Genomic DNA, 11,634 nt, shown 5'->3' with positions numbered 1-11,634 from the left:
CCCAAACCATCCCATTTGTTTCTTCCTTCTTTCCTGCTTGCTCGCCTTCGTGCAGGTGTTCTTGATATATCTCTCCAACTCTTACTCGTTACCATATCGTAGGCCAGGCACTGAGATCCAGAGATCAGGAAGATCTAGCCTCCCCCTGAAGGAGCACAGTGTCTAGAAGGGAGAAATAGCCCCCTGGACAAATAGGGATAGCAAAGTGTCACTGGGAAGACGGCGGGATGGGTCAACTCTGACAGCGGTAGGGCGTGGGGAGCTCTTCACCCGTGAGCCTTGAACTGCTTCTGGAAAGCTAGGGAGGAGTTCTGTAGGCAGAGATCCACCCAAGCCAAGGCCCAGAGGTCTGTACCAGCACCACCTGTTGGATCTACAAAGAGTTTGTGTTGAGAATTATTTCGTACCAGGTGAAAGGAGGATGCGGGAAAGTGAGGATGGGACCCTGGTATTCTGTGCCACAGCGGGATGCTTGGGTGGCTCAGTTGGTGGGGTGTCTGCCTTTGGCTCAGGTCATGATCCCAGGGTCCTGGGATCAAGTTCCAAATGGGGGACTCCCATCTCCCTCTGCCTGCCGCTCCTCCTGCTTGTGCTCTCTCTCTCTTTCTCTCTCTGACAAATAAATAAATTAATTTAAAAAAGAAAAGGTTATTGTGAGGTAGCAATAAGTGTGCATAAGTGCCATGCCCTTGGACAAGGGGCAGAAGAGAGGAGCAACAGTTCATGTTTAATCCCAGGCTTCTGTCTGTCTGTCTCTCTTTTTAAAATTTTATTTATTTATTTGACAGACAGAGATCTCAAGTAGGCAGAGAGGCAGGCAGAAAGAGAGGAGGAAGCAGGCTCCCCACTGAGCGGAGAGCCCGATGCAGGGCCTGATCCCAGGACCCTGAGATCATGACCTGAGCCGAAGGCAGAGGCTTTAACCTACTGAGCCACCCAGGCGCCCCTGTTTGTCTGTCTCTTGATGAACGGTATCTTCCTGCAGTATCATGATGTCAGGGGGGTTGTTCAAAGTAAAAGCTTTTACCTGATGAAGGAAAGGAAGGGTAGAGAAAAACCAAAACAATCACATTAAATGATCCGGCTCAAAGAGAAGTCCAGAGGAACTGAGAAACCCTGAGTCAAGTATTAAGCTTTCTACCTTCCTTCCTGGTGTGCCTGTTCAGCAGACGATGTCACACTACTAACCAGACAAACCAGCCCCACCGAGCCAAGAGCTGACACTCTCAGCACGATGGGTAGGTGGGCGGCTCCCGAATGTTCTCGGGGCCAGAACCTCACAGGGCAACAGGTGTGTTCACTGAAGATCTCTTTTTAGCATCTAATAGCATTTTTCAGGTTAATTTTTTAAAGATTTTATTTATTTATTTTTGAGAGAGAGTGAGCACAGAGGGAGAGTGAGAGGGAGAAGCAGGCTCCCTGCTGAACAGAGAGCCTGATGTGGGGCTTGATCCCAGGACCCCGAGATCATGACCTGAGCCAAAGGCAGACGTTTAACTGACTGAGTCAACCAGGAGCCCCCTTCAGTTTAATTTTTGAGTAAATAGGACGTTTGCTTGTTTCAAAAAGTATCAAGGGGATGGGGTGCCTCGGTGACTTGATGGGTTAAGGGTCTGCCTTCTGCTCAGGTCATGATCCCGGGGTGCTAGGATCAGGTTTAAAGTTGGGCTCCCTTCTCAGTGGGAAGTCTGCTTCTCCCTCTCCCTCTGACCCTCCCCCGTCTAGTGCTCTCCCACACTGTCTCTCAAATGAATTTTTTTTTTAAGATTTTATTTATTTGACAGATCACAAGTAGGCAGAGAGGCAGGCAGAGAGAGAGGGGGAAGCAGGCTCCCTGCTGAGCAGAGAGCCCCACGTGGGGCTCCATCCCAGGACCCCAGGATCATGACCCGAGCCGAAGGCAGAGGCCTTAACCCACTGAGCCACCCAGGCGCCCCTCAAATGAATTTTTTAAAAAAATTTCAAAGGGAAAGGGAAAATCATCCCCATTCTGTCCCATCAGTTTCTCGTCCCCTTACCCGGTTAATCACTGTTATTAATTTTTTGCGTGCTCTACCCAATTTCTTAATGCATACATAAGCACATAAGAACGTGAATTTTTATTCCCCCTCTCTTCCACAATGTTCCACACCACATTTATCCCATTGGCCATTGTCTCTTGGAGACGTTCTATGGGGATATATGCACGTCTATCTAGATGATACATTTTTAGGACAGGACTTGCTGGATCAAAGTGGAAGTTTTGATTGTTAATGTCAAATTTCCCTTTGTGGGGTTTTCCTTGTATACATCCCCACCACTTCCCCTACTTTCCCTTAGCTTTGGCACCAGAGTGGGTTTTGAATCTTTCAGCGTTTGAGGTGAAAAGAGGTGAAAAATGGTATACCCGCAGAAGTTTTAATTTGCATTTCTTTCACAAGTGTGACTGACGAAATGTTTAAGACCCATTTGCCTGTGTCTTTGGGAGCTGTCTCTCCCATCGAATGTGAATTATCCAGAATGTCAGAGCTCAGGGCTTCCCACATGCTTTGGCAATGTCTCTGGAAGCTTTGAGAAAATAGATAGCTTTATTTAAAAAATAGCTGCTTGGCATCCTTTGAAAATAAAAGAAGTACCGTCTACAGTTCACCACCCGACAATATGGAAACGCTGCAGGACTCATTCGAGTCTTTGTAAGTGTAACATTTTTAGTCCTTTGTAAGTGTAACATTTTAGTCCTGTAATAAATATGTTTTCCACGAATCCACCTGTATTCATCCCCCCCTCCAATAGCACCGATGGTCTTCTCTGGTCTTGAAAAGAGCATAAAGAAGTCCAGAAGTTAAGTGTTTTAAATCAGCCCTCTCTGGGTCCCAAATATCCCCTCCCCCAGGGGTCCCCAAATGCGCACCACTACGGGGGTTTGGGAAACAGCTAAGAGGCAAGGCCCCCCCCCCGGGGAGGTGGTGAGAAACCACCTAGCTGAGAGAGGAGTTGGACGTTTTAGTTGTTTTTTTAATCCCCAAATAAAGATTATGGGCTTTCGCGAACAGAAAACAGCTGTTGGCAAGTGACTCGCCCCCCCAGGTAAGACCCAATCCCAGGCTCTTCGAGCGGCCCTCCTGGCCTAGCCCCAGCACCGTCCAGGGCGGGGTCGGCAGGACCTGGGGTTCAGCCTGTGTGGTGACAGTGGCGTCCCTGTCAAGTGCAGCTGTTTCCCTCCCCACCCTCCTCGCCCAGCCCAGCTGGGAATCCGCCCCGCCCCGGGGAAACTGGTCCAACTGGTGTGACCTCTAATGAATGGTTGGGTCATGAGGAGGAGGAGGACCTGGGCTGGGAGGGAAGTGGGAGCCCCCAGGGCTTAATTGTGCCCACATAGTTCTCCACTGACTCAAGTCTCGGCCATCAGGCTCCCCCCTGATGCCCTGACTGCTGGTGCATCCTTGAGAACCCAGGACTCAAATTCTCAACCATTCCTTGAGGCTGGGGGAGACCTCTGGCTCTGTGGGCCACTTTGCTAGCCTCAGCCCCCTGTTCCCCAGGATGACCCTTTTCCATTATGTCCCTCAGAGATCCTGGACCACAGCCTCTGAGATCAGCTTCTCCCCCAGTGAAGACCTTCCAGGCTGGTAACTTGGGGTGGGAAGACACATGCTGGCCTAACGGTGAGGGTCGTGGATGGTTGCTGAGATCACGGGCAAGGGGCTTTTGGCCCCTGAGCCGCCCCTTTTATTGGTTCCGGAGAGGCAGCTAGAGAGGCCTGGGTGGGAATTCTGACCTGGATGAGTCCTGCTGTTGGGCCCCCCTCCAGTCACAACACAGCCCCACTTGGCTTCAGGCAGATCACCCAGGAGATAGGGACAGCGCCTTGGGGCTGGCGACCCCACAGGAAGGAGGGGACCACCCAACTTCCCACCTTGCTCAGTTCCTGCCTGGAGGAAGGGAGAGTATCTGTAGAAGATCCCAGCCCCTCTAGGGCAGGGGCACAGCTGTTGCTTCTGTGGGGGGGAGGGCACCCCATTTTCTACCCTTGTCTGGAGCGTAGAGTTGGCGTTTGGGCCCCGAGCTCAGCTCCACCGCAGGGATCGTCAAACCCCAGCCTCCCTGACCTGACGGGAGCCGGCATGTGGAGTGGAGGGTGAGGACGCCGTCCAGGCCGCCCTTCCCCAGGGGCCTCACCCCTCCCAGGCGCCGCCCCGTACCCCAGTTCGGCCCAGGGCGGCGCTCAGGCCTGCTTCCTTACCAACAGCACCCAGGGCAGGATGGCGGCCACCACGGCCACCACGGCGACAAGGGTGATGAGCAGCAGGGCCCGCGAGCGGCAGCAGAAGGCCCGGCCGGAGCTGGGGGCCGGGGAGGCCTCGGACAGCTCAGCCAGGCTGCGCCGTGGCAGTACGCTGTCCTGCTCCCCCAGGGGCATCCCATGACGGCTGATGACGAAGATCTGAGGCTCCCGGGCCAGGCCCGGTGGCAGGTCCAAGGGCAGCGGGGCGCCCTGGCTTGGGGCCGGCCTCCACACCTGCTGGGTGGCAGCCAGAGGGTTTGTGTGACCCAGGGTGTCGGGCGGGCCCACGGGCACGGCCAGGGTCTGCGAGCTGCGGTCCAGCATGGAGGGCCAGCGGGAGCTCTTCTTGCTGAGGAAGGTGACATAGCGACAGATCGGGCAGACGATGGTTCTCTGCACTTGGCCGTCCACGCGCGTGGAGAGCAGGTACTTGACAAGGCAGTCGTGGCAGAACACGTGGCCGCAGCTCAGCGTGCGGCTGGCGCCCTCCAGGTCGCGGAACTTCTCGTAGCACACGGGGCACTCGCTGCCGGAGCTGTCCTTGCTCTCCCCTTCGGACATGGCCACGCTGCGAAGGCCCTTCCGCTGTGGGAGGGAAGGGCGGTGAGCCGTGGCCAGGCCATTCTCTCCTTCCCAGGGCCTCCCGCACCTCCCATCTCCTGCCTCCCTGCATCTCCTCCGGGGGGCCTCCCTGACTTACACCAAGACGGGGGCCCCTGGGCCCAGGCCCCTTGGGCGGAGATGAGGGGGTGCTTCTGGAAGGGGGGTTGGAAGACCGATAAGGAGAAACCCCAGCCCCTCTGAGACTCTAGATCAAGGCGCATGGAATGTGCTGCCGGTGTAGCCTGCTGGATACCCTCCCCTCAGCCGTGACAGGGACCTCTGGGTGAGGTCACCACCTCGCCTCTTCCTGCTTTGATGCCCGAAGTGAAGGCGGGAGGACCCAGGTGTCCCCACCCACCCCACCCTGGGAAGCAGGCAGCGAAGCAGATGTTCCCCCAGACTCAGCCTGGTCTCCAGTGTGAGTCTGTTTGTTTTGAGAGAGAGAGAGAGAGAGAGCACAAGAAGGGGAGGGTCGGAGGGAGAAGCAGACTCCCTGCTGAGCTGGGAGCCTGATGCAGGACTCGATCCTGGAACTCCAGAATCATGACCTGAGCTGGAGGCAGTCACTTAACCCACTGAGCCACCCAGGTGCCCTGGAGTAGTCATTTTCCAGGAGATTCTCCGCTCCTCCTCTATCTACCTCCCCCCAATCCTGACTCAGGGACTGGCTGGTCCATTGGATGGTATCCAGCCGTGGATCACATTCCTCTGTGCTAAGCGTGGCCATAAAGCAATGACTTCTTTGAAAACAAAGCTCAGAACTTACACATCCAAATGCCTGCTGGCCCTCTGTTCAGTCACGGCCGAGAGCTGTGGGCTCGGACCTCCACCTGCCCCAGCTGGCTCATTCTTCAGATTCTTACTGGGTGCCCAAGGCTGATTAACCTTGGTAAAGGCAGATTTTCATCCTTCGAGGAGATGTCTGGTGTGCTGGAAATGGCCCAGGTCACTTGGAGCCAAGCCTGGTGAGAAAGTTACCAGGTGAGTGTTAAACATGATCGGGGAGCAAACGAGTGACCCCAAAGATTTTCTCAGCAAGGGCAGAATTGTTGGATTAAGTCCAACAGTTTCCCAAGGAGTTGACTTTGAAGGCAGACACCTGTTTGGGAGGTCCAAGTGTCCTCCCTGAAAAGTCCCCCGTATCAGGGTGCCTGGGTGGCTCAGTTGTTAAGCGCCTGCTTTTGGCTCAGTTCATGATCCCAGGGTCCTGAGATCGAGTCCCGCATTGGGCTCCCTGCTCAGCGGGGAGTCTGCTTCTCCCTCTCCCTCTTCCTGCTGCTTCTCCTGCTTGTGCTCTCTCTCTCTCTCAAATAAATAAAATCTTAAAAGTCCCCTTTATCACAACTGTGTGGCCTCAACTCCTCTAGATCAGCCTCTTTAGAAGGAGCAGTGATCACCTGTCACTGATATTCTCTTCCATCAAGGAGGTAGACAAAAGACCCCTGAGCACGAACAGAAATCTGGGCCAGCCTCCAGACCCAAGAGATGACCTGATGGGAACAGGGCCAGTTACTAGAAAAGACCACAGCTTCTCAAATCATAAATTTCCTGGAATCTCTCTCTTCTCTTGGCTTGGTTCTCAATGCATTTTGCCAAGTTGAAAATGTCCCATAAAGAATAAGGAGCAAAAATATGGAAAGGTGGGGATAGCGGACCTGGGACCCTGGAGGCAACACCAAGAGCTTTTTAAGCTTTGGTCTCTGGGTGTTCAGTGTGGCCCTCCAGGCTGGGGCTGAGGGTTTCAAGGGTTCAGACTTTGGAAATGAGTTCAAATCCTAGATACACCCGTTATCGTCTGTATAACCTCAGGCAAATTATTTAACCTGAGCCTGTTTCCCACCTTACAGGTGGGGTTAATAATATCATTTTCCTCTCAGAGTTGTTCAGGGTATTTTATTTTATTTTATTTTTTTAAAGATTTTATTTATTTATTTGACAGAGAGAGATCACAGGTAGGTAGAGAGGCTGGCAGAGAGAGAGAGATAGGGAAGCAGGCTCCCTGCCGAGCAGAGAGCCCGATGTGGGACTCGATCTCAGGACCCTGAGATCACGACCTGAGCCGAAGGCAGCAGCTTAACCCACTGAGCCACCCAGGCACCCCTGTTCAGGGTATTTTAAAAAAGATTTTGTTATTTATTTGAGAGAAACAGTTAGCATGAGCAGGGGGAGGGGCAGACAGAGAGGGAGAGGGAGAAGCAGGCTCCCCACGGAGTAGGGAGCCCGACACGGGGCTCCATCCCAATACCCTGAGATCACAACCTGAGCCAAAGGTGGGTGCTTAACTGACTGAGCCATCAGGGGGCCCTGGAGGTGTTCAGGCTATTAAATGAGCTAATTTAATTTAATTTAATGAAGGAAGAGTCTGGCACACGGTACATGCTCGACAAATGGTAGGTATCACTGTTAAGACCAGCCGAAGCCTCTCCCCTCCTAGCATTCACCCTCCTCTCCCTCCCTCTCCTTCCCAGTTGTTCCTTATTATGTAGATAACTAAACACACACACACACCCCGACAGAGGGCAGCTCCCCTCGTATTAGAATAACTGTACAAGATGATGAAGATCTGTGGCTCCTGCGGCAGACTGGGCAAGAGTTCCAAGGAGAGATTAGGTAAGCGATGGGCAATAGATAACAATTAAGATGGTGATTCCAAGGTTTCTGTCATTTCTGTTTCATAACACACAGGCAGGTGTCTCAGCTAAATGGGGATTTTCTCAAGGAGACCATGATTCTCTTAAGCCCATGGCTAACATGTCCCCCTGCATTTCAGTGTCCCACAGGCATATGGCAATTCCACCCATCCATCCATCCATCCACCCATCCATCCATCCACCCATCCATCTATCACCCGTCCATCCGTCCATCCGTCCATCCACCCATCCATCCATCCATCCATCATCCACCCATCCACCCACCCTTTCATCCGTCCATCCATTCAATTATTCAACAGATAGTTATTGAGCTCCTGCTGTGTACTAGCTACTAAGCTTTGACATTGGAGACAAGCAGCTTTAAAGCCTAGTGGACATGTGCAACTGTTTTTGAAAAAGACATTTTTTTTTTTAAAGGAGGAATGGTGGTTAGTAGCTGAAGTCTTTTGGGTAATTGAAAAATAGGTATCAAGGTAGACAAGAGAATTAAAGCAGATAGTTAACAGAATGCTAGGGGAAGGAAGGACTTTGGAGGTCATTTAGTTAAATCTAGTTTTATAGGGGAGCAGACCCACCAGATCCAGAGAGGCTTGATTGAGGTCAACTGGGAAGGTGACAGAGTGGGAGACAGCAGAGAGAGAGAGGGAGAGAGGAGATTTCATAGGTGATGTAGAGAATATTAGAAGAGTTGTGGGTAGCTCTTTAGTTGAGTCAGGGAACACTACCCTCCTTGGGATGAGCAGGGGAAGGGGGAGCAGAGCCTCTAATTCTGGAGGTGGAAGAAAAGTAAAAGGGATCCAGGCATGCAGAAGACATCCCAGGTCCCTCCTGGTGGCCTCCCTGGGCAAACCTTTCTTCCTCCTGTGCTTTGGGAGCAACATGTCACTCATGCCTGGACAGTGTCACCCTCCCGCACCTTCCACTCACCTCCCTCTCTCGCCTCCCTTTCTTGGGCTTTCCCTGCCCTCTCCCTCCTCGCGTTCCTCTCTTTCTCTTGATTCCATTTCGTCCTTGATCCTTGAGATCTTCTCATGGGCCAGCCTCTGTCTGGGGTGCTGGTGTGAGGGCAGCAGGAGAAATGCAAGGAACGTGCTCGGGCTAGGGCTCACTCTAGCTCAGTGACAAAGTGGACATTATGTGCTGAAAGGTACACCCCCACTGGCGCCTTGGGAAACTGGGAGAGGAGGCCTGGAAAGCCTTCCTAGCTGAGGTGGGACCAGAGTCGAGCTAATAATAAATGATTATAACAGCAACCATTTATTGAACACTAATTATGTGGTTGGCATCCTTCCTCATAAAACCCTGACAACAACTCCGGGAGGTAGATATTATTCCCATTTTACAGATGAGGGAACTGAGGCTCGGGGCTTAAGTAACTTGTTCAAAGCCGCACGGCTGGGACAGGGGAGACCTAGGGAGCCAGGGACTGCTGCCTCTGGTGAGGGTTTGGATGTGTCTCCATGGAGGGCGGTCCAGACCTTGTGTCACTGGGAGCTGGAATAGGAGATCCCAGCCCCCATACCTGTGTGGAGACACCGATTCAACAAGCATCCATGGAGAAAAATACCTTACAGGAGCTCCAGAATCCAACTAGATATGTTAAATTTGTACAGCTTGCCTTGTGAAGGGGTTTATACATGTATATAAAAAAAGGACTACGTGAAACTTGCTTCACCCTGGTCGGGTCCCTCTTCAAATTGACACTAAACAGGGTTGTGACTACAGCCACCTGGGAGGCAGGGGGATGACCAGGCTGGCTCAAGGTGGGGGCTGACCTCATGAAGCCCTCAGCATGCCCCCCCAAGAACAGTAGCCCACTGTGAGGACTGGTTAGGGGGTATCCGCGGTCCAGGCAGTTCCCACCTCCTTCCCCTCCGCCCCCCCCCCCCGGGGACAGAGAGCCCCATGGGGCAGGGACACTTCTAGGCAGCTGGGCTTCCCTCCTGGGTTCCCAAAGCAAGGCCCCATAGCTTCGGTTGTGACTACTCCCCTAGACACCACACACACACACACACACACACACACACACACACCCTGTGCCACTCTGGTTTCAGCCAAACGCTGGTGGGATCCCGCTCCTTCCCCGCCCCAAGCCAGGCCCCCAGACTCACTTTGGCTGGGACCAAGGAGAGAAGCATCCACCTGGCCGCGGCGTCCTCCGCGGAGCAGGTCTGAACCGCCCACGGGTGCTGGGCAGACAGCACGTCTTCCTGCTGCTGTCACCGCGACAGCCGCCGCCGAGGCATTTCCTAATGACTGAGCTGGTCGGGAGGACAGCGAAGGGAAGTGAATGTCGCCCAACCCGTTTGAGGTCAGGAGGCTCTTGGCGTTGCCCAGGGGTTCGGCGGCTGCTGGAGTCAGGTGATCTTGACTGGGGATGCTCAGAGCTAGGCCCCCTGCCTGAGGGGGAGCCCAGGGATGGGTCTCCCAATGGAGGCAGTGACCCAGGACCCCTCTGACCGAGGCTCCCCGCAGGTGGGTCTCCGCATTCCAGCAATAAGAAAGCTAGCCTCACGTCCTTAACCCTCCGGGACTCATTTCAGGGATCCTCCCCCTACACCCCTGCTCCCCTGCCATGCCCAGGGGAAGGGGTCACATTACCCTCAGCGAGGCTACAGCACCCAACGTCGCATACCAATATTTGGGTGCTGTGTTCGCGTGCATTTGCCATTCATCGAACACCCACAGGGGCTCAGAGCTCCCAAAGACCAAACACCATGCGGATAAAGAACAGGGCTGAATTAAACCAATGAATTAGAAGCACAGACCCGCCTGGAAAGAAATCCCTGACATCATGGGATATAGGGGTAAGCTTCCAAACAGTCTGTAAAATACGATCCTATCTATGGAAATTACACAGTCTTTTGCAAGAGAAAAATCTGGAATAAGACACATCAAACTGGTAGTTATCTCTGGTGGGACTTTCTAACTTAGACATTTCTGTGGTATTTGAATTTTCACTCTGGATGTGTGCGTCTTTTTTTTTTTTTTTTAAATTTTATTTGTTTATTTGAGAGAGAGAGAGAGAGAGAGAGAATGCCCAAGCAGGGAGGAGGGGCAGAGGGAGAGGGGGAAGCAGGCTCCCCGCTGAGCAGGGAGTCCCCCGATGCGGGGCTCGATCCCAGGACCCTGAGATCATGACCCGAGTCCAAGGCAGACGCTTAACCAACTGAGCCACCCAGGAGCCTCTGTGTGCTTCTTTGTGATCAGGAAAAAAAAAAAAAAATCAAGAATAAGGCAGAAACAAAGAGGGGGACGGTGGTGGGGACAATGGGAAGCCACTTGAGGGATTGCCCTCCTAGTTTTCTCAGGTCTGGAGGGCCAGTTCTCAAGAAGTTGGTTTTCTTCTGAAAAAAGGAGCTTCTTGATCCAAGGCACAGTCAGGCCTGAGTGTGACTCAGTAGGGTGCCCCAGGATGGCCCCTCTTTGACCTGTCCCGTCGTGGCCTGGCTCCAGGGGCACCCTGAGGCTGGCTGGGGAGGGCAGTCAAGGTGGTGCACCCCGCCACCTCACCCAGGGACACGGGCACGGCTGAGTGCCAACTGTCGAGACAGTCTCTCGTGTTCTTTCCCCAGGAGCGGAAGGGGAGGAGTTCCAGGCAGTCCCAGATTTAACAGATGGAGATGCAGACTGCCCCAGGGGAAAATTTGTATTTCAGATAAGTAACAAAGACTTTGAGTTTAAGTGTGCTCCGTCCAGTAATGGGGACTGACGTACTAAAAAATGATTCGTTCTTTATCTAAAACCCCAATTGCGCTGGACATTCTAGATGGTTCATTCTGCCTCTCCAGTCTCAGAGGGCTCCCCGGATTTCTCTCTCTTTCCATCAGCACTTCGAGGAGCTGTTCAGTAGCTTGGCTCATGACTCTGCCTACGGCTTTTGGGGGTTCCCAAAAAGGGGACTCAAATACGGGTTCTCCATACCCTGAGTGTCCCCAGGGGAGGGGACTGACCCAGGCTGGGCTGTCTTTAGACTAATGTGATGTGACCCTGGGGTAACGTTTAGTTCCCGTGGCCCCCGGATCTCTTCCACTGGACCTGCCATGAAGCTTGTCTTTGAAGGTTACTTTGAATGTATAGATATTTATGACCGTAGTCTCTCATGGTTTTATGTTC

General features: G+C 53.1%; 1 protein-coding gene across 1 annotated transcript; it reads right to left on the bottom strand.

Annotated features, from left to right (window-relative positions):
* Positions 1-4,204: 4,204 nt before the first annotated feature.
* On the bottom strand, positions 4,205-4,825 carry RNF222 (ring finger protein 222). Its single transcript, XM_059150565.1, has one exon. The coding sequence runs from the start codon at positions 4,823-4,825 to the stop codon at positions 4,205-4,207; it is 621 nt and encodes a 206-aa protein (XP_059006548.1).
* Positions 4,826-11,634: the final 6,809 nt, after the last annotated feature.

The sequence above is a fragment of the Mustela lutreola genome, chromosome 15 (genome assembly GCF_030435805.1).
Source record: "Mustela lutreola isolate mMusLut2 chromosome 15, mMusLut2.pri, whole genome shotgun sequence".
In the NCBI taxonomy this organism is placed as follows: Eukaryota; Metazoa; Chordata; class Mammalia; order Carnivora; family Mustelidae; genus Mustela; species Mustela lutreola.
The sequence above is the reverse complement of the archived record's forward strand: the minus strand, read 5'-3'. Positions and strand labels throughout refer to the sequence as shown.